Raw genomic sequence first — 24,898 nt, forward strand, 5'->3', positions numbered from 1 at the left:
ATGGTTGTTTCTCAATCGATGGTTCAACTCGTCCAATAGGTGACAAATCTGATGCGGTTACAGCCCAAACCATACGTTCGACACCATTTTGTATTAGGAAATATGTTACAACCCTGGCACGTGCAAATTAGCATGTACCAACTTAGCGAAAACGGTACGGAACAAAGGCTGCAAAATATCGCCCATTTGCCTAATACCCGCCAAGTATGCATGGACGATGTACAAAGGATTCATGTAGTGCACAGAAATCGCGCCCTATACCATCAATGTACCACCGCCGTATTTGTGACGCTGTCTCACGTTGACATCTTCAAATCTTTCCTGGACGACGATAAGACACGGATTCTGGCGTCGTTGGATGGCAGGACAATCCAGGCTTGGTCCTTATAGAAGTTATCGAGTCTAGACTCGAGACTAATAGAGTCTGAGACATTAATACCATGAAAACGCCATACAAATTGTATGTGTGACGTCATTAGATTGAGTGAACTCTAAAGGTTTTTTAAGCACGAGCCTTGGACTCGTCTGTAATAAATACCCTCCACCATCTATCGTGTGTCGAGCGTCAGTGACGTGTCCGCAAGCCTTGACGTGCTGCTCTATGACGTGGGAGAACAGCTGGTAACTGCATGGTGACGAGATCGAATGTAGTTGGCTCGTAGACGATTCCGGATTATCTGGTCTGAGACCTGGGTACATGTTGCAACTCTTGGTTGGTTCTCGAGATGCCTGGCAGTGACAGTGCGTTGATCTAATACCGTGTTTATAATGTGTCGGTCTTCACGGCCTCACGATGGTGCCAGCCTACCATAACGAAGGCGAATGGAATTGGTCGCATGGACCTTTGCCAGGGTCTGCCATTAACACTCCGACTACAACCAGGTAGCTTTGAGAAAGACCATATTGAATTTACGCAATAGCCCTTATCTATTACGTTTAAAACAACTGATAACATTTGAATGCCAAAACTTTTCTAGGACTATGCCGACTGCACACGTACTATACATAAACGAAGTCACAGAGTAAGGACAACGTGTTGCTCGTGTGTTGCAATCATTTTGATTATACTTTGTATAGTATTTTGATCTGACATTTTCAAAATAAAATTCATATCCAGATGCTTAGTTAATGAAGATGATGTGCACGAGACAAAGCGGTGTGAAAGTTTTGTTCCATTGTCAAAATAGAATACATTGCCATGCTTCAAAACGCTTTTGACCCGTAACTTGTTATGAGTAGTATAAACTGGCCACTATTTTTGCAAATCGCTAATAAATACAGAGCATTGTTGTTATAGCCAAAGCACTTTTGCTTTTCTTTTTAAATTAAGCCGAACTCGTATAACTGACTTAATACACTAAACATGTTTCGGGGTTAGCCGCTCAAGCGCGGATCCAAGGGGAGGGTGCTGGGGTGCGCATCTTTCACCCGAAATTTGAAGTACTCCGAAAATCTAGTGTTTACATATGAAAGGAGGAAAGGAATGTTTTATTTAACGATGCACTCAACACATTTTAATTACGGTTATATAGGCTAAGAACCAAACAGATAATGAGAGGAAACCCGCTGCCGCCACACAATGGGCTACTTTTTTCTATTAGCAGCAATGAATCTTTTATTTCCAGCATCCCACAGGCAGGATACTCGTACTAGCCAGGTTAATGTTTATTTGAGCACGCGGTTAGTAAATAAATAAATGCATATACTATAGGCCTCTCTCTCTGTCTCTCTCTCTCTCTCTCTCTCTCTCTCTCTCTCTCTCTCTCTCTCTCTCTCTCTATATATATATATATATATATATATATATATATATATATATATAAACGGCTTTTAATCATTCGTACTTTTTAAAACCGGTTGCTTACGACCACTGGAACTCCGGGTTACTCCCCACGCTGCTGTGTCCCGATTCTATTTCACATGCCCCGATACCGACATCCCCAGCCAACAACCCCATGAGTAACAGTTTAGGCCAGTGCGACCCTGTACCGGTTCGCCTCCTAGCCACTAAATCCGTCAACCACACAAATGTTAATCATCGGACTCAAAATGATGCGTTTTTCCCCAGGACCAAAGTCAAAGCTAGCCCGAGTACTCTGACTGTAAGAGAGCTAGACGGACATTTGGACATAAACACGCTGTAATGAGAGCGTGTTTATGTCCAAATGTCCGTCTAGCTCTCTTACAGTCAGAGTACTCGGGCTAAGTCAAAGCATGCAATGAACTCCCACCACACCCACCCCGATCAACCGTGCGCTCATATCATCCACCACAATAAGAGACAAACGTTATTTTCGTTTGTGGGGAAAGTGACTATTAATACATAACAATATGTGAGTGTGTAGGCTGACAAAAACTACGAACAACAAACATAAAAACAAGACTTACTTCGTGGTTACAAAGCTTGCCTGAACTAATCCCCGGGAATATATACAGGGAGATAACTCTAAATGACGCTTTAGCGCTAGCCCGTTACAATTAACACCCAAAAGTATTGTTATTACAACATAATATTTTTGTTAACAGTGGCGGATCCAGAAAATCCATTTAGGGGGACCCAGTGACATGAGATGGAATGTCAAAGGGAACTTTGGGGGAGGTTTGGAGGGGGGGGTCGTAAAAAAGAAATGAAAATTAATATACAGTGGAACCTCGTTAGTCCGGTTATTAAAAAAAACGTCCGGATTAACGAATTTCCGGATTACTGAAATGTACGTGATGAGTAACCTCCCTTGATTCACAAACAAAATAAAAACGACACATTTGATTTTTAGAACCAAACATTTCTTCAACCAGTTTTGTTCTGTTGATCCGCCTCGTGGTGTGAATAAGCGCTATTTGCATGTCCGTGAGGCCAGTCTACTATTCAGTAGTGTACTGCCAGGTGCTTGTCTTAAAGTTAGAAAATGCGATTAAATAAAATGAAATACTGTTTAAGACATGTTGCATTGTTGATACTAAATGTTTGATTACTAGCGACAAGTTTTAAATTTTATTAGTCGTGTTTTGTCGTACCAGTTAATGTTGTAAATCTAGGCCACGTGGTTGAGTTCATTTCCACGAAGTGGGTACGTTGTTAAGGAATGCATATATTGTTTCTCAGTTATATACATTTGTGACGGTACATTCTCTTAAATTTGTTTCGCCTGTGGCGATTTTAATTGTGTTAGAGGGCCGTGTGCAGTTTATTGCCCGTAGCCCAGATGGGCAACTTGTTACGTAAGACTTCTGCGCGACCGTCCTCGATCGGTACGCCTAATACACACCCTTAGTCCAGCTGCGGAGGCCATGTGGCGAGTAGTTACGTAATACCTCTGCGAGTGCGGTTTTTACAACCGTGATGGCGACGACTGGCGTCAGTAAGTCTGACGATCAGAGAGAAATATACCGATGCGAGTAGAGTTGGAATATCAGATGATAGGGAGAGGTACCGCCTTGTACCCCCAGGCCAATTCTGATTTTGGAATAAATAGCTAGGATTTAGAGATATCTAGGAGAACGAATTAGGAAGCTTCCTGGGAACGTAGTCCGTTAGGACTTGGTAAATATCATTTCTGCTCTGTGTATAACCTTGATGTGATTGATGTGACTTTAAATATTTTAATACTGTATTATACCAATATTCTTTAGACAGTGTCTTCGGTCATCTGACGAAGTAAATCGTAGACTTTTTGTTCTAACATTATATGAGTATTTGGTAATATAAAGCTTAGCCAGTCATCCTAGAAGACCCTAGGTAAACTGTAGGTTATTGTCTTTATTGTGATAGGTACCAGTATTAATTTTGTGTTACAGATTACTGAAAGAGTAGTTAAGGGTTAATTAAAAATTAACCCGTTAGGAATAGAGCTGTAATTCCTTTATTAATTAAGTTCCCCAAGAAACGTTTCTAAATTATCACACGTTACTGAACGAGTAGTAAGGGTTAATTAAAAATTAACCAGTTAGGAATGGTGTTGTAATTCCTTTATTAATTAACTTCTCCTGTAAGCGTTTCTCAATTATCACACGTGTGGGTGTGGTGTAACGGTGAAGTGATTCGCATATTGTGTAACTAGACACCTAGAGATTAACTAATTAAGTGATCAGTTCTGGGTTGTTATTATTGCTGTTATTAATTTACTACTACGGCTGTACATTTGTCAGCGTAGATTAATACAGATTCCAAAGTGTATTGTGTTTTTGTTGTGTTTCTAGAGAACTAACGTGCTATAATAATATATACTTATATAAGATCGTATCTCTGATCATACCTAGAGACGAGCCATACTAGGGTTAACAGCCTGTTACAGAGAGATCTAATAGATATACAGTTAGGAGAGATATTTTGATAATCGTGTTTTATTCAGTTACGGGAATTATAGAATCCCCGTGACAACATTCATTATTAGTTTAAAGTTTCTACGTTTACAGATTATATTTTAAACATATTAAATGGCGAAATTATAATTAATTTCTGTTATATCTACTGATATAATATAAACGTCAACATGATACATCCCTCCGTCCCTAGCACAGAAATACAACTTCCTCAAAACCGGCGTGAAACTGAATGAGCAATGTTCCACTTGTGAAAGAGTCGCAAGCCAGTTTTTTGATAGCAATAACATATAAAGACGTTTCCTTTGTCTTTATGTTGGGTGATTGGCAATACTCTTGAGTTGGACACCAAAACAATTATGAACAATATTCAGTAATAAATCATACAGGTAAGTTAGGAGCGTAGTTACAAAACGAGGTCACGGGGTACCGTAGGGTATGATCAAGAGTTACCCACTTTTAAAAATAAAATATTCTTCTTTTTTCATAAAATAAAACAGCCAGTCTGGTCATAGATCAAAGAAATTATATTTTAAAAAACAACAAACATTTGTGAACACTTGTGCTCTATCCGACCAATCTAATTATAATTAGCTCCACTATTACATGTGGATCTAACACCAGCCAGTTGGAGCTCATTTCCACCAATCAAAACTTACTTGCCAGTGATTTAAAAATAATTTGAAAACATTCCGAATTATCCTGGTGTTAGATCCACATGTAATATTGGAGCTAATTTTAATTAGATTGCTATCCGACTAACACTAAATAAACACAGGTGAATAGTTAAATAAACTGCGGTGTGAAACCCCGTGCATCCATTTTATCACTGTCGATTCCTTGAGCGTTAATTGCCTTAATTGGCAGATTACTTTTATGTTCAATCAGCGGCGACCGGTCAAATGAAGCAATTTGCTTTTACTTTTTACATTTGGTTCAGAATTATGACCGTCCGGTTCCGGAAGCTGAATATCTGGATTAATGAATAACTTCACTGAGTGGTCGTTTCGTTTTGCAAAAAAAACGTCCGTAAGGTGAGGATTCCGGACTATTGGAGTCCGGACTAACGAGGTTCCACTGTATATAATAAAATTATAACTATCGCAAAATTTAGGGGGGGGGGGGGGCGGGCCCCTGGGGCCCCCACTCTAGATCCGCCTTTGGTTAATGTACATTACAGTTCATATTCTGGTAATTTATTTGTATTATTTATTATAAAATGTAAAAACATCACGAAGGGTAAGGTCTCACTACACAGATATCATCTGCCATTGGAATCCTTGTTAAATTGCCCAACTTCAAATGAACATTGCCAATAGAACGGGTTCTCGTTGGCACTAACAACATACACCATTGCGAACATACATTATATAACAATTTATTTTCACCCCAAAATTGAGAACATGTTCGTTTCAGTTTTTTGCTATATGACCGCATCTGGCTGTAGTACCGGTCCGAACAGGTGGATCATTAACCGATTCACTCCGGCTGTAAACATATATATTGTTTTAATTCTTCCCAAATTCCTAGAATTGAATATGTGAATCATAACATGTGTCACAATTAGGAACTATAGTGGACGTGATAAATGAACTCTCACCCGGAAGTCAACTGTGTAGTGAGACCTAAATGGATTTGTATGTACTCTCTGTGTGCTAATTTGCACCGACTCGAAGGACAGAGGTGAAAAAGCATATAGATGGTACATAAAAATTCATTATCTCGAGTGATGCTTCAACAGTTAATTTGTCAACACATTAAGTATAACAAATTAACGCCAGGCCGTTACAATAGCATGTCTCATGCGGATGCGAAAGAAATCACTTGACATTGTGAAATAAATAGTTATTACATATATGGGCAGAGAGAAGTGGGAAAAGAAAAATGATCTTTCCCTAGAGAAAGAAAATAGCAACTAATTCCAACAGATGAGATGCAGTTTATAATAAATGATCAACTCTTTATAGATACATTACTTATGGAAATAAGAGGTAAAACGATATCATTTTCTGCTTTTCAAAAGAAAGCTAAGAATGAATTAGAAAGAAAGCTTTGCACAGAAATTAAAAATCTAGAGGAAAATGAAAACAGCAAAATAGATGAAATTCAGGCAAAATGAATTAGTAGAATTACGAAAAGAAAAAATGAAAGGTAATTATATTAGATCAAAGGCAAAACTATTATAGTAAACTAATATCAAAAGTACGATTAGATAATGGAGTAGAAATTAATGAACAGGAAGAAATTTTAAAGGAAACCAAAAGCTTCTATCAAAAACTTTACTCTGCACCCTCTGGGCAAAATGATAATGACGTGATGGAAAAAATACGTAATTTAAAATTCAATAAATTAAGTGATGACGACGCAAACAAATTAGAAGGCGAAATAACATATTCGGAAGTATTAACATATTTAAAAGGTATGAAAAATGAAAAAAAAAGCCCAGGTTCGGATGGCTTTTCGACGGAATTCTTTAAATTTTTCTGGACAGATCTGGGTCATTTCATAGCTCGATCTATTAACTATAGTTATTCTGTTAAAGATGTGTCTAACGTCCAAAAGTTAGGTATAATTACATGTATCCCAAAAGCAAATAAACCAAAAGAATATCTTAAAAATTGGAGACCCTTAACATTATTAAACTGTATTTACAAAATGGCATCAGGTTGTATCGCTAACAGAATAAAACAAATATTAGATTTAATAATAGATAAAGACCAAACTGGTTTCATAAAAAGAAGATACATTGGAGAAAATATAAGACTAATATATGATATTATGCAGCATACCGAAACGCACAACATTCCCGGCCTACGGTTATTAATAGACTTTGAAAAAGCTTTTGATTCTATATCATGGCCATTCGTAGACCAAGTACTTGATATTTTTAATTTTAAATCATCTGTTAAAAACTGGATTAAAACGTTTTATAATAAGTCTTTTTCTAGGGTAATACAAAATGGATTCTTATCCGAACCAATTCTGTTAGAAAGGGGCTGCAGGCAGGGCGACCCGTTGTCGCCATATATCTTCATAATATGTGCCGAAATCCTTGCAATTATTATTAGAAATAATCCAACTATTAAAGACATAAATATAGATGGTGAGGAATATCTAATATCGCAATACGCAGATGATACAAGTTTTATTTTAGATGGATCCCTTGAGTCCCTGTACAGTACACTTACGGTATTAGATTATTATGAACATATTTCAGGTCTAAAAACTACTCTAAGTCAAAAGCTAGCTGGATAGGCGGTAAAAGGTTTTCTAAAGATGTTTATCACCATACACGATGGAAGTTAGAATGGGGCTCTACTCAATTCAGTTTACTTGGTATCAACTTTCCTGTCAACTTGGAAAATATTAATGAACTTAATTTTAACCCTAAGCTACAAGAAATTAAAAATTCATTGAAAAGATGGTTTATAAGAAAATTAACAGTCTTAGGTAGAATAACAGTTCTTAAAACATTAATAATACCAATTATTACACATCTTCTAATATCATTACCGAACCCAAGAGAAATGTTCTTAAAAACTCTAAACACACTATTTTTAAAATTTATTTGGCAGAATAAACCTGAAAAGTTAACTAATAACTCAAGACTATAACGTAGGAGGACTCAAATTGTTAAATGTAAGTTCGTGGATACGAAGATTGTTTGTAAGTAATTCAAAGTGGGTTTATCTCTTTAAATCTGTTACAAACGTATCAACAAATGAATTCATAATACATGGAGATTATTTCATTACGGGAAAAGCCACCCAAATTCTAAATACGTTTTGGAGAGATACATTACTTTGTTGGGTAAAGATAGAAAATAAACATAATCCTGAAAGTGTAAACGATATTTTATGTACTAACATCTGGCATAATAGTGAAATACTTATAGATCGAAAACCATTTATATATAAAAATTATGCCAGCAAAGGCATTATTTTCATAAGTGACCTATTCGATGAACAAGGTGATATTTTGTCTTATGGTAAATTTATAAATATATATCATACAACAACAAATTTCTTGTACTATGTTTCACTGGTAAAAGCAGTAAAATCATACCTTAAAAAGTTAGATACTTTGAAAGATGACAGTTTCACAACAATAAATAAACCCATTCTTCCATTTAAACTAAAACTATTGTTAAAAAGCCAACGAGGATGTAAAGATATGTACGATATAATAAACTTCAAATCAGTAGCGCCAAAATCACAAATTAAATAGGCCTACACGAATCAAGGATTTATTTTTACACCAAGTGATTGGGAACAGTACTATTTGCTACCTTTCCAATGCGTGAACGATTCAACTTTATTATGGTTCCAATACAGATTATGTCAAAGAATTTTAGCTACTAATACATTTTTACATATGATTCGCTACGTCGATTCGAATATGTGCAATTTATGTAGTAATTATCCTGAAACCATATCACATTTATTTGTAGAGTGTAATGAGACCAAAAACGTATGGGATTCGGTACAAGCCTGGATATTAACTAAGACTGAGAATATAATTACTTTTAATAAAAAATAATATCATGTTTGGTTTCATAAATAATGAAAAAGATAACTTTCTTAATTGGCTAATTATTAATATAAAATACTATATTTACTGAACAAAAATACAGAAAAAATGCTTAGAAATCACTGCCATTAAAAACATATTGCACAAAAAAATTGAAATAGAAAGGTATATTCTATTATGAAAAATGTATTAAAGAATGGTCCCCATGGCTCAACCTCTTTAATGAGTGAGTGATAGTAATATAGATATAATTAATATTAAGAAAATATAATGTGTACATGTATACATGTAGCAATATATATTGTGACTGATTTAGTGCGTGGCTTGTTTGGAGATCGCAGAGTTTCATGTCTTATTTAATTCAAAACAACTTCTTTCCTTCTTCTTATGCCATCTATATCTGTCTTGTATTTTTCTTATTTTTCTTCTTCTTCTTCTTATTCTTCTAAATCCTTTTTTGATTCTCATCCTTCTTATTCGATATTTTCTCTGTTCCCGTTTAAATCTCGGATCATATTATAAATCACTGTCCATGTTCATCTGTATGCATGAATTGAACTTCACCCTGAATCAGTTTCTAATAGTTTTTGTTATTTTTAACACAGTTTGTTGTTACTTGGACCATGGATACAAATGTAAAGCAGTGATTCGGGGCTCCCAAACCCGACACTGCTATATGATCTGGGACAATAAATATGTATAAAAAAACCATAATAATAATTTTTAAAAATAGCAAAAACATTTCTTTCTCTAGATAAGTTTTGACGTCATAATCAATGCTTCCCTACTGGCTTTGACATTAGGCAATAACAAACAACCATCACTATTTTTTTTTTTTTATATCCATACCAACAACTCACTTACGTCATCGGCGATACGTACGTCACAGCTATTGTGCAACGCTGTCTCGTATTCTGAACTTGCAAGCTTGTTTTTAATAAGTGTCGTTTAAAAATCTTTCATAAAATTTTAAAGATTGATAATGGGTGAAAGAGAATACTCAACTCGCTACTCCGCAATACCGTTTATCTTGTACGAGTGAATTGGTGTTGTCCATCCCACACCAAAGGTTCGGAAAGGACAACATCAGTTCACTCGTGCCTCGTAGCTCGTTGAGTATTATCTAATTCCATCACAAGATGGGGTTAAACTAAAATATTACTATTAATATATGTCTCCTGCATGTAGTATATAATATACTGTGAAATGGTGTAACCTGTTTAACTTGTACACGTATATGGAATATTAGCCATATGGCAACGTTGAACATCTTTGTAGCTTAGTGAACATACCAATATAAAAGACATCATTCGTCATCAGGTTATACTGATAGTCACTGACGGAAACATACTTCTTCTCGGCTATTTTAATACCCTAACGAATTTAACGGCCTGTTACTCAGCCTGTGTAGGTGGGGCTTTAAAGATAGAGGCAAATAAGTTGGTTGCAAACGGAAATGATATTCCAGAAGCCAGAATAATATTCTAAAGACTGAAACAACAGCCATCAATATGAATGTTCTTTGACGACAAAACCAACTTACAGGTAGTTCAATACGAAATTTTGCCAGGTCAAAGTTCAAAATGCCAAATAGAGCATTCCTGACACTGGTGAGTTATGTAACAAGACTTATTTTTAAAATTTAATTTTCTGTCGAGTAATTTGAACTGAACTAATACCAGTGCATCGGTTAGTATTTTGCATGAAGCCGCTAAAAAGATGGACATTTTTATGTGGAACTAGGATAATCAGAGACGTATCCCATTATATCCTCAACAAATATCATAGCTACCTATTTTCTATAAATTATTGTAGGATTCAGGTGTTGTGGTATTTATATTAGGTGGTACATTTGTTGATTGAAACGATGGAATTAGCAGATGTAGTCACCGATTGATTTGATGGTGTACATGAACGAATTTGTGTCCTCTACCTAACATAATGGAATTGCATTAAATAACATATTATTGTGTTTTGACAAGGGTTGCCAGTTGTTTCTGCTCAATATCTGACCCGTACAAATGCACACGATGCGTTTCTCTTGCAGAGTACATCATCCTGTTTTCTGTAAAGTCAACCTACACCACAGATATCCCAAATGAAAACTGAACTGAGCGTCGATGGATCTTCTTGTGCGTCGGCACCACAGGTCACACCGTTAATCATGATCATTCTGATACCTCAAACACGACTGCGAATGAAGCATGTCTGCGTCTCATTGTGTTATGGGGCAGTAGTTTTGGACATGATGTATGGTCAATAACACTAACTAGTCGGCCTTTTCCAGGCACCATGAGAAAGTGTGAGGAGATAGTGGAGTGAAAATCTACCCAAGATGAAGGACATGTACTGGTACATACATGGCATCGTTATTGGTTTCTGTACCAAACTAACTGTTTACGGTTGTCTTCATCAAAGTGTACCGGCCTTGGTGGTGTCGTGGTTAGGTCATCGGTTTACAGGCTGGTAGGTACTGGGTTCGGATCCCAGTCGAGGCATGGGATTTTTAATCCAGATACCGACTCCAAACCCTGAGTGAGTGCTCCGCAAGGCTCAATGGGTAGGTGTAAACCACTTGCCCCGACCAGTGATCCATAACTGGTTCAACAAAGGCCATGGTTTGTGCTATCCTGTCTGTGGGAAGCGCAAATAAAAGATCCCTTGCTGCTACTCGGAAAGAGTAGCCCATGAAGTGGCGACAGCGGGTTTCCTCTCAAAATCTGTGTGGTCCTTAACCATATGTCTGACGCCATATAACCCTAAATAAAATGTGTTGAGTGTGTCGTTAAATAAAACATTTCTTTCTTTCTTTCTTTTCTTTCATCAAAGTGATAATAAAGTTACGCAACTAAATCCTTAACAAGATGCAAATACGAGTACAGGCATGAATGTAGTGAAATAAAAATGATATGGGAATATTACAAAGACTTATAGACAAGTTGAAGTAGAATAACTTGGTATGTTCTGGCTTAAATTGAAACACTTGTCGGCTTGTTGGCCCAATTTTATTTTCACATACCATGATACTAACTATACGTTTGACAATAAACATGTTATTCATGCTGGGGTGTCATTAAACAGTCAATTCACTCACTAATTGTGTTTACAGGTTAAACTTGTTGCAAATGCTTTATGAATGATTGTTTGTTATCAGATTTGGCTTGTATCTCAGGCCTTTTGCAATTACAGTGTTTACTGCAAGTAACTATTTATACCTTGTCTACCATGTTACAACACTTCTACTGGGTTATTGCTCATGAACATAAAGCATACATTTTGAAAGACAGGTTGGCCTTTTGTCTTTCTGTCTTTCTTTTGTGACTGAGGAAGTTAATATCAGTATTGTTCATAATGCAATAGCTGGCATCTGTGTGAAAAGCACAATTAATTTAGCTTTACCCGTACAAGTGTTTGCGGATTTAGTAGTAAGTTTGGCTAGTTTCAAAGCAACGACCACGATTAACGCTGGTGATCTTTTAACCATCTCAAAACTGGGATGCAAGAGTGCTCGGTAGTGGTGTGGTGGTTCGCAAGATCGATCACCATCGGTGAATTCGCCAGACATTTCTCGTCCAAAATGAGTGATGAATAACAAGTATACCAAAGGCTGTGGTATGTGCGGTCCTGTCTGTGGAGAATGTTGCTATTTGGTAGCCGTAGTGCTCAGCTAGGTTGCCTCGCACTATGCCAAGTACCAAAATACAATATCCAGGTGTGTGTGTGTGTGTGTGTGTGTGTGTGTACAAGACATTGTGCAGAGGGATCTACACTGACAAGTGAAGTTTTTAGTGGGGTGTGGGTGGCTTAGCCGGGTTGTTTCCTCGAAATATACATTGAAATAAGTAAGTTTTTAGTGGGGTGTGGGTGGCTTAGCCGGGTTGTTTCCTCGAAATATAACCTGTGCCAGTACCCACACGTGCCGTATATTTTATATACCAACTAGCTGTAGAGTAAAATGTGCTGAGGTGCTGTTAAAGTTTTATTCCTTTCACAACATGAATTAAACTGTAACCTGTGCCAGTACCCGGTACAGTTTTAAAAACGAAACATTGTGTGTGTTAGAACATGAATTAAACTGTAACCTGTGCCAGTACCCGGTACAGTAAGTTGTGTTTCTTACAACATGAATTAAACTGTAACCTGTGCCAGTACCCGGTACAGTAAGTTGTGTGTGTTACAACATGAATTAAACTGTAACCTGTGCCAGTACCCGGTACAGTAAGTTGTGTTTGTTACAACATGAATTAAACTGTAACCTGTGCCAGTACCCGGTACAGTAAGTTGTGTTTGTTATAACATGAATTAAACTGTAACCTGTGCCAGTACCCGGTACAGTAAGTTGTGTGTGTTACAACATGAATTAAACTGTAACCTGTGCCAGTACCCGGTACAGTAAGTTGTGTTTGTTACAACATGAATTAAACTGTAACCTGTGCCAGTACCCGGTACAGTAAGTTGTGTTTGTTACAACATGAATTAAACTGTAACCTGTGCCAGTACCCGGTACAGTAAGTTGTGTTTGTTACAACATGAATTAAACTGTAACCTGTGCCAGTACCCGGTACAGTAAGTTGTGTTTGTTACAACATGAATTAAACTGTAACCTGTGCCAGTACCCGGTACAGTAAGTTAAATGTAACCTGTGCCAGTAACATGAATTAAACTGTAACCTGTGCCAGTACCCGGTACAGTAAGTTGTGTTTGTTACAACATGAATTAAACTGTAACCTGTGCCAGTACCCGGTACAGTAAGTTAAATTGTTACAACATGAATTAAACTGTAACCTGTGCCAGTACCCGGTAACAGTAAGTTAAACTGTAACCTGTGCCAGTACCCGGTACAGTAAGTTGTGTAAACATGAATTAAACTGTAACCTGTGCCAGTACCCGGTACAGTAAGTTGTGTGTTACAACATGAATTAAACTGTAACCTGTGCCAGTACCCGGTACAGTAAGTTATGTTTGTTATAACATGAATTAAACTGTAACCTGTGCCAGTACCCGGTACAGGTACAGTAAGTTGTTGGTGTTACAACATGAATTAAACTGTGTTACAACATGAATTAAACTGTGACCTGTGCCAGTACCCGGTACAGTAAGCTGTGTTTGTTACAACATGAATTAAACTGTAACCTGTGCCAGTACCCGGTACAATAAGTTGTGTTTGTTATAACATGAATTAAACTGTAACCTGTGCCAGTACCCGGTACAGTAAGTTGTGTTTGTTACAACATGAATTAAACTGTAACCTGTGCCAGTACCCGGTACAGTAAGTTAAATTGTAACCTGTGCCAGTACCCTGTACAGTAAGTTATGTTTGTTATAACATGAATTAAACTAACCTGTGCCAGTACCCGGTACAGTAAGTTGTGTTTGTTATAACATGAATTAAACTGTAACCTGTGCCAGTACCCGGTACAGTAAGTTAAATTGTAACCTGTGCCAGTACCCGGTACAGTAAGTTATGTTTGTTATAACATGAATTAAACTGTAACCTGTGCCAGTACCCGGTACAGTAAGTTATGTTTGTTATAACATGAATTAAACTGTAACCTGTGCCAGTACCCGGTACAGTAAGATGTGTTTGTTATAACATGAATTAAACTGTAACCTGTGCCAGTACCCGGTACAGTAAGTTAAATTGTAACCTGTGCCAGTACCCGGTACAGTAAGTTATGTTTGTTATAACATGAATTAAACTGTAACCTGTGCCAGTACCCGGTACAGTAAGTTGTGTGTGTTACAACATGAATTAAACTGTAACCTGTGCCAGTACCCGGTACAGTAAGTTGTGTGTTACAACATGAATTAAACTGTAACCTGTGCCAGTACCCGGTACAGTAAGTTATGTTTGTTATAACATGAATTAAACTGTAACCTGTGCCAGTACCCGGTACAGTAAGTTATGTTTGTTATAACATGAATTAAACTGTAACCTGTGCCAGTACCCGGTACAGTAAGTTGTGTTTGTTACAACATGAATTAAACTGTAACCTGTGCCAGTACCCGGTACAGTAAGTTGTGTGTTACAACATGAATTAAACTGTAACCTGTGCCAGTACCCGGTACAGTAAGTTATGTTTGTTACAACATGAATTAAACTGTAACCTGTGCCAGTACCCGGTACAGTAAGTTGTGTTTGTTATAACATGAATTAAACTGTAACCTGTGCCAGTACCCGGTACAGTAAGTTGTGTGTGTTACAACATGAATTAAACTGTAACCTGTGCCAGTACCCGGTACAGTAAGTTGTGTGTTACAACATGAATTAAACTGTAACCTGTGCCAGTACCCGGTACAGTAAGTTGTGTGTGTTACAAGATGAATTAAACTGTAACCTGTGCCAGTACCCGGTACAGTAAGTTGTGTGTTACAACATGAATTAAACTGTAACCTGTGCCAGTACCCGGTACAGAAGTTGTGTGTGTTACAACATGAATTAAACTGTAACCTGTGCCAGTACCCGGTTGAGTAAGTTGTGTTTGTTACAACATGAATTAAACTGTAACCTGTGCCAGTACCCGGTACAGTAAGTTATGTTTGTTATAACATGAATTAAACTGTAACCTGTGCCAATACCCGGTACAGTAAGTTATGTGTTACAACATGAATTAAACTGTAACCTGTGCCAGTACCCGGTACAGTAAGTTGTGTTTGTTATAACATGAATTAAACTGTAACCTGTGCCAGTACCCGGTACAGTAAGTTGTGTGTGTTACAACATGAATTAAACTGTAACCTGTGCCAGTACCCGGTTGAGTAAGTTGTGTTTGTTACAACATGAATTAAACTGTAACCTGTGCCAGTACCCGGTACAGTAAGTTATGTTTGTTATAACATGAATTAAACTGTAACCTGTGCCAGTACCCGGTACAGTAAGTTATGTGTTACAACATGAATTAAACTGTAACCTGTGCCAGTACCCGGTACAGTAAGTTATGTGTTACAACATGAATTAAACTGTAACCTGTGCCAGTACCCGGTACAGTAAGTTGTGTTTGTTACAACATGAATTAAACTGTAACCTGTGCCAGTACCCGGTACAGTAAGTTGTGTTTGTTATAACATGAATTAAACTGTAACCTGTGCCAGTACCCGGTACAGTAAGTTAAATTGTAACCTGTGCCAGTACCCGATACAGTAAGTTATGTTTGTTATAACATGAATTAAACTGTAACCTGTGCCAGTACCCGGTACAGTAAGTTATGTTTGTTATAACATGAATTAAACTGTAACCTGTGCCAGTACCCGGTACAGTAAGTTGTGTTTGTTATTGAATTAAACTGTAACCTGTGCCAGTACCCGGTACAGTAAGTTGTGTTTGTTATAACATGAATTAAACTGTAACCTGTGCCAGTACCCGGTACAGTAAGTTGTGTTTGTTACAACATGAATTAAACTGTAACCTGTGCCAGTACCCGGTACAGTAAGTTGTGTGTTACAACATGAATTAAACTGTAACCTGTGCCAGTACCCGGTACAGTAAGTTATGTTTGTTATAACATGAATTAAACTGTAACCTGTGCCAGTACCCGGTACAGTAAGTTATGTTTGTTATAACATGAATTAAACTGTAACCTGTGCCAGTACCCGGTACAGTAAGTTGTGTTTGTTACAACATGAATTAAACTGTAACCTGTGCCAGTACCCGGTACAGTAAGTTATGTTTGTTACAACATGAATTAAACTGTAACCTGTGCCAGTACCCGGTACAGTAAGTTGTGTTTGTTATAACATGAATTAAACTGTAACCTGTGCCAGTACCCGGTACAGTAAGTTGTGTGTGTTACAACATGAATTAAACTGTAACCTGTGCCAGTACCCGGTACAGTAAGTTGTGTGTTACAACATGAATTAAACTGTAACCTGTGCCAGTACCCGGTACAGTAAGTTGTGTGTTACAACATGAATTAAACTGTAACCTGTGCCAGTACCCGGTACAGTAAGTTGTGTTTGTTACAACATGAATTAAACTGTAACCTGTGCCAGTACCCGGTACAGTAAGTTGTGTTTGTTACAACATGAATTAAACTGTAACCTGTGCCAGTACCCGGTACAGTAAGTTGTGTGTGTTACAACATGAATTAAACTGTAACCTGTGCCAGTACCCGGTACAGTAAGTTGTGTGTTACAACATGAATTAAACTGTAACCTGTGCCAGTACCCGGTACAGTAAGTTGTGTGTGTTACAACATGAATTAAACTGTAACCTGTGCCAGTACCCGGTACAGTAAGTTGTGTTTGTTACAACATGAATTAAACTGTAACCTGTGCCAGTACCCGGTACAGTAAGTTATGTTTGTTATAACATGAATTAAACTGTAACCTGTGCCAGTACCCGGTACAGTAAGTTGTGTGTTACAACATGAATTAAACTGTAACCTGTGCCAGTACCCGGTACAGTAAGTTGTGTGTTACAACATGAATTAAACTGTAACCTGTGCCAGTACCCGGTACAGTAAGTTGTGTGTGTTACAACATGAATTAAACTGTAACCTGTGCCAGTACCCGGTACAGTAAGTTGTGTTTGTTACAACATGAATTAAACTGTAACCTGTGCCAGTACCCGGTACAGTAAGTTATGTTTGTTGTTACAACATGAATTAAACTGTAACCTGTGCCAGTACCCGGTACAGTAAGTTATGTTTGTTATAACATGAATTAAACTGTAACCTGTGCCAGTACCCGTAAGTACAGTAAGTGTAACCTGTGCCAGTGGTACAGTTTACAACATGAATTAAACTGTAACCTGTGCCAGTACCCGGTACAGTAAGTTGTGTGTGTTACAACATGAATTAAACTGTAACCTGTGCCAGTACCCGGTACAGTAAGTTGTGTGCCAGTACCCGGTTGTTACAACATGAATTAAACTGTAACCTGTGCCAGTACCCGGTACAGAAGTTGTGTGTGTTACAACATGAATTAAACTGTAACCTGTGCCAGTACCCGGTTGAGTAAGTTGTGTTTGTTACAACATGAATTAAACTGTAACCTGTGCCAGTACCCGGTACAGTAAGTTGTGTTTGTTATAACATGAATTAAACTGTAACCTGTGCCAGTACCCGGTACAGTAAGTTGTGTGTTACAACATGAATTGGGGGTGGGATTTAGTTTAGTCGGTTGAGTGCTTGCCTGAGGTGTTTGCGAGGCATGATCGAACCACCTTGGTGGATTCATTCAACTGACTGGATTTTTCTCATTCCAACTAGTGCATCTCAACTGGTCAACAGTCTTAGTATGTGCTTTCCTGTCTGTGGGAAAGCACATATAAAAGATCCGTTGTTACTAATAAAAAAAATGTAGCGGCTTTCCTCTTATGACTACATTTCAAAATTACCAAATGTTTTGACATCCAATAGCCGATGATTAATTAATCAATGTGCTCTATTGGTGTCGTTAAACAAAACAAACTTTATAATATGAAATGCAGGCACTACACCCACACGACTAAACTGTCAGTATTTCAGGACACAGCCTTTTAATATCCTGATCGGTGGGCATAGACTGTGGTTTTGTATTTTGATTTACCTCATGCTATGAAGACTTCATTTCCAAAATAAGATATATCCATTTAAGTCATTTTGAAAAAATAGTTTTTGCAGCAAAATGACAGCATATTTGATACGAAGCAGGTTTTTTATAATGTTAACTTTGTCATATTGTCAAGTTGTCCTAAAAGCAGTATACCTTCGCTGCTAACAGCAGTATACCTTCAATGCTAACAGCAGTATACCTTCACTGCTAACTGTAATATACCTTCACTGCTAACTCAGCAATCTGATATCACAGTTTGGGAATGAACTACATGTATTCACGTAGTGCTAATATGAACATCAGGAAAACTAAATACTTCCTTCTGACCCTGAGTAACATGCCATTCTAGATATGTACCCATTAAATTTACAGTAAACTGTTAAAACTATCAACAAAGACCAAATCTAAATGTTATTTATTAATATTATATCCTGAAAAATTCAAAAGGCGACATTAATTGTATACGGCAAAAATGTATTCATGTAAAAAGATTTTTTTTAAAAACAAATCACCAACTTGAGGAGTACACATAGATAGAAAACCGTATAACAGGTAAATAAAATAATGTGATAGTCATACTCGATATGTGATTGGTTTCGTCACTGGAATTCTCCAGTTATCATGTACATATACAATAGTCATAATGTTAAAAGGAACTGTCCTGAGTTTGTTGCTATTGTTAACACGTCGACTAACAGAAACTTCTTGCATACTAAACACATTTTTACGTATTAAATATCAGTGGCTTAATATTAAATGTGTTTTTGGTCATCCTAGTGTACGTACAAGTTCAAATTTCATTTTATTTGCCCAATATATATATTTTTGCGTATTTTGAATGAATGAATAAATGTGTGAAACTCCAATTAAGAGTTGCCCTCTCCCCAACCCAATATAAAATCCTCGTTACGCCAGTGTTAACGATAGCCCAGCACAAAAATACACATGGGCTATTGGGTGTCAAAAAAGGTAAAAGATATTTGGAGACTAAATCCTGTTTGAGCTAGTTTCTGACATTAAAATTACCAGAAACACATTGAATATACAGATAGTGCATGCATACTCTAAACAAGAACGATATTTAGTATGTAATTACAATGACAGCAAACTCAGGAGTCTCTTTAATAAAGCACTGGTTGGTATCGGATTGTGCACATCAAGGGAATACCAACACTGAGCTACATCCTTCAGAATACGCTTGAACATGACATAGCTCAGTGGTTAGATTGCTCACCTGAGGTTTAATGGGATCAGTGTATCTGTATCTAGACACAGGGATCTGTATACAATTGTAATTGTTTCAACTTTCTTTGAATAACTGAATCTGAGCTGTACCAGTGAAATGTTAGCTCAAATGGTATTTAAATATTACTATTTCAATAAGCCTATCACAAAAAAGAGAGAGAAAAAAAATTAAGGGTCTCATCTACCATAACTGTTTTCAGTGCACTATGAGAAATATCAATAGGTGTAACTATAAACCAAGTTTGATTGACCTAGAACTGATCTAATCGTCAAACTTTTATGTTAAACTTTAATGCAAATGTTCTGGTGCCATCATCGCTGTCAAAAATGTAAAGATAAAGTTAAAGTTTGTTTAAAAAGGAACACCTATATCTTGGCTTTTTAATTCATAACTGTGAAACAAAAATTAAATAACAAAAATAGACTACCAGACTACAAAAAACTATTAAACTACAAAACCACAATTAAACAAATGGACAGTGTATAGTAATCTCAATGTCCAAACATTTCCATGTTACAAACTGTTAACAAGTAATAGAGAAATAATCAGAAAACATCACAATGCATTTTGTAAGGCAATCAATGAGTACTGCACAAAAATATATCAGTATTATAACACCGACATCATCATTCATTGAAAACTGTGCCAAAAACTGCAATGTCTTACAAACACAAGCTTATCTGGTATACAGTGAAACCTCGCAAAACCAGACCCTCTGTAAACCGGAATTCCCCTCAAAACCAGACATTTTTCATGATCCTATTTTTTAAATCTGTACAAAACACAACCTCACTAAAACAGACACCTCTTAAAAGTGGACATTTTACTTGGTTGATGAGGGTGTCCAGTTTAGAGGGGTTTCACTGGATTAGTAAAAACAACTGTAATATGTATAAATATATATTGTAAATAACCTTTGGGACATTATATAGTTTCTGCGGTGTTAACTAAAATGACACATGAAAAGTATAAAAAGGTACCTGAAGTACAGTAATAAGGGTTTTAGACATCTATAAATTATTTTCCATATAAAATTGGTAAATGTTTTACCTTTTGTTATATTTTGAAAACATATATCTCACATTATGTCAAAAAGAAAAGTTATGAATATATGCATTATTTAACAAATGTTTTGGGGATATGTCTTTATTATAAACTTACAATGAAATTTATCAGGCTATTGTCTTGAATAAGGTATAGGAAGATCATAATAGATTATTATTTTGTGGAGCTTTATTTATGTAGAGAATAACAATTGCACTATTAGATTGTTATAATAAAAGAACCCATTTGTAACAAAACTACATTTACTGGCCTTGTTGGCATAGTGATTTCAGCTATCAGTTTCAACAAATGGATGGATGGATAGATGGATGGATGGATGGATGTGTGGTTGGATGGATGGATGTGTGGTTGGATGGATGGATGAATGAATAAGTGAATAATGAATGAATGAATGAATGAAGGTAAACATCAAACTTAAAATATAGTTCAGGAATATTCTGAACAATAAATTCAAAATAACAAATATAACAAACACTTAGGACTCATTACAGATGCAAACAAACGCATCTAATCAAAGTGATCACATTAAAAAGAATAACATAGATAATAACATTGTTAAAAAAAAATCAATATTTGGTAAATATGTTTCAAAACAATAGTCGCATATTGTTTCATACACACCATCTGATTAACTTGATCACATAACATAATAAAAGGAAGGTATATTGTCCAAACCATCATTTGGTAAATTATGAATGCTTCTAAATATACAGGTATGTCCACATATGTCTTGATATATCACCCAAATCATCTAAACAAAATGATAATGTAACACAACAATTGGAAATGTCAGTGGATTCATTCTAAACTGGATTTAAAGGGACTGACTGTTCTTGTTAAGGCGATGTGATCGTCCCGGTAACATAGAAATCCTATATTACACAGGTGCCTGTTTGGACAGAGTGCTGCATCATTTGATGAATCATAAATATTAATTTGTGTTTACACATGATCATAATCATCAAATCAAATAACAAAATAACTGTATATTGATAAAAACATCAAAGGAATATATTTTGTAAATATGATTAAAAAATACACAATAGTACTGGTAAATTATTATGTCTTATACCAATAATTTCCAAATAATATACTACATATTGTACAAATGCAAAGATATTTTCAACTATTTACTTCAGTTAATGGAATCCCAAACTATAATCTTGAAATGCTATTAACCAATCTAAATCCTGGATATTTAGAAAATGTCCATTATCACAACACACAACATATATTATGTAGCCATCTGTTTTAACATTACCAGTTTTACAAAACATTGTAAAAACACAAAAATGCTTATTATACATTATTTTATATATATTACATGCTTCTTATTACAATTAAATATTGAATACATGTACCACATAAAATAAGCCTATAGAACTGGAATTTGATAATAATTTTAATTATTACTATTTTTCTTGTTTCGATACTTTTGTAGCAAATGTTTTTACTCTTTCCTTTTTTTAAATAAATTTTTATAAGTACATGTAATCTTGTATTTCTAGCAGTTGAAAATTATTATTCTTTCAGTTAGAAAACTTAATATTATATAAAATAAAAAAAATTAATAATAACAACATTCACATTCATAACATTCTCACAGCTTTTTAAATGCCCAGCATCAAAATGTAAAAGAAATGACAAGAAATAGGATTTAGAATTTCTAAAAGACTCCAGGTGATTATCTCTGCTTATTCTGTGCCATGTTCAGTTTGTAGTAAAATCCCCGCTGAGCCATAAGACTGCTGTGAGACCCTTCTTCTGCTAGCTGTCCGTGTTTGATCACGACAATCTTGTCTGCGTTTTGAATGGTTGACAAGCGGTGGGCGATCACTATACTCGTTCTGCCTTCCTGGGCTTTGTCCAGTGCTTCCTGTACAACCTATATTACAGAAAAAATAAAAGAAAGTAAATAGATGCTTTAACAAATGCTCAGGAGTTTTTAATATACCTTGAATGTTTTATCTGGGAACATGCATGTACATTTGGTAGTTAGGTATCATGTTATATTGCCACTACTTAGAGGTCTTATATGTAGTTTCCCTACACTACATGTGGTAAGACATTTATTATTAGCCAGTTATTCGGTCTCCAGTCATCTGATAAACAAATATTTCATCTTAATGAAAAGAATGTTTCATACTTCCTTAGCAAATTGTTTAAGCAGTGACTACCGTAATACATGAAAAGTGGAAATGAGTGAAGGAATCTACCATTAAATTACTAAGACACAAACTAAATGCATTCACTTAGTGGCAAAGGGTTTGGTAATTCAACTTTTACTTTCCACACATACTGTGGAATTTCGTTAATTTCCTACACATACCATGGTCTTCCATTAATTTCCACACATACAATGGTCTTTCATTCACTTTCCTTACACACCATGGTCTTCCATTAATTTCCTCACATACTATCGTTTTTCATTCACTTTCCTCACATACAATGGTCTTTCATTCACTTTCCACACATACCATGGTGTTTCATTCACTTTCCACACATACCATGGTGTTTCATTCACGTTCCTCACATACCATGGTGTTTCATTCACTTTCCACACATACCATGGTGTTTCATTTACTTTCCACACATACAATGGTATTTCATTCATTTTCCAGACATATGATGGTATTTCATTTACTTTCCACACATACCATGATCTTTCATTCACTTTCCACACATACCATGGTATTTCATTTACTTTCCACACATACCATGGTATTTCATTTACTTTCCACACATACCATGGTCTTTCATTTACTTTCCACACATACCATGGTCTTTCATTCACTTTCCACACATACCATGGTCTTTCATTTACTTTCCACACATACCATGGTCTTTCATTTACTTTCCACACATACCATGGTCTTTCATTCACTTTCCACACATACCATGGTCTTTCATTCAATTTCCTCACATACCATGGTCTTTCATTCACTTTGGCACACATACCATGGCCTTTCATTCACTTTGGCACACATACCATGGTGTTTCATTCACTTTCCACACATACCATGCTCTTTCATTACTTTCCTCACATACCATGGTGTTTCATTCACTTTCCACACATACCATGGTCTTTCATTTACTTTCCACACATACCATGGTCTTTCATTCACTTCCCTCACATACCATGGTCTTTCATTTACTTTCCACACATACCATGGTCTTTTATTTACTTTCCACACATACCATGGTCTTTCATTACTTTCCTCACATATCATGGTGTTTCATTCACTTTCCACAAATACCATGGTCTTTCATTCACTTTCCACACATATCATGGTCTTTCATTCACTTTGGCACACATATCATGGTCTTTCATTCACTTTGGCACACATACCATGGTTTTTCATTCACTTCCCTTACATACCATGGCCTTTCATTACTTTCCTCACATACCATGGTGTTTCATTCACTTTCCACACATACCATGGTCTTTCATTCACTTTCCACACATACCATGATGTTTCATTCACTTTCCTCACATACCATGGTGTTTCATTCACTTTCCACACATACCATGGTGTTTCATTCACTTTCCACACATACAATGGTCTTTCATTAATTTTCCAGACATATGATGGTCTTTCATTTATTTCCACACATACCATGGTCTTTCATTCACTTTCCACACATACCATGGTCTTTCATTCACTTTCCACACATACCATGGTCTTCCATTCACTTTGGCACACATACCATGGTTTTTATTCACTTTCCACAAATACAATGGTCTTTCATTCACTTTGGCACACATACAATGGTCTTCCATTCACTTTCCACAAATACAATGGTCTTTCATTCATTTTCCTTACATACCATCGTCTTTCATTTACTTTCCACACATACCATGATTTTTCATTCCCTTTCCACACATACAATGGTCTTTCATTCATTTTCCATACATACAATGGTCTTTCATTCATTTTCCAGACATATGATGGTCTTTTATTTACTTTCCACACATACCATGATCTTTCATTCACTTTCCACACATACCATGGTCTTTCATTCACTTTCCACACATACCATGGTCTTTCATTCACTTTCCACACATACCTGGTCTTTCATTCACTTTCTACACATACCATGGTCTTCCATTCACTTTCCACACATACCATGGTCTTTCATAAACCAGGAACAAAGCCTGGATGGAATAGAAAAATAAACTGTGTCTATCAATGAGCTACAATT

The 24,898-nt window shown here is 36.2% G+C and overlaps 1 protein-coding gene across 2 annotated transcripts in view; it reads right to left on the reverse strand.

Annotated features, from left to right (window-relative positions):
* Nucleotides 1–18,784: 18,784 nt before the first annotated feature.
* LOC121380844 (ATP-dependent translocase ABCB1-like) overlaps nt 18,785–24,898 on the reverse strand; it is a 72,338-nt gene continuing 66,224 nt past the window's right edge. For both annotated transcript variants that reach the window (XM_041509834.1, XM_041509833.1), the window contains one exon: nt 18,785–22,580. In XM_041509834.1, the coding sequence (XP_041365768.1) occupies nt 22,380–22,580 (201 nt within the window). In that variant the 3' untranslated portion in view covers nt 18,785–22,379. The remainder of the gene's footprint in view (nt 22,581–24,898) is intronic.

This window comes from Gigantopelta aegis, chromosome 9 (assembly GCF_016097555.1).
Source record: "Gigantopelta aegis isolate Gae_Host chromosome 9, Gae_host_genome, whole genome shotgun sequence".
NCBI lineage: Eukaryota > Metazoa > Mollusca > Gastropoda > Neomphalida > Peltospiridae > Gigantopelta > Gigantopelta aegis.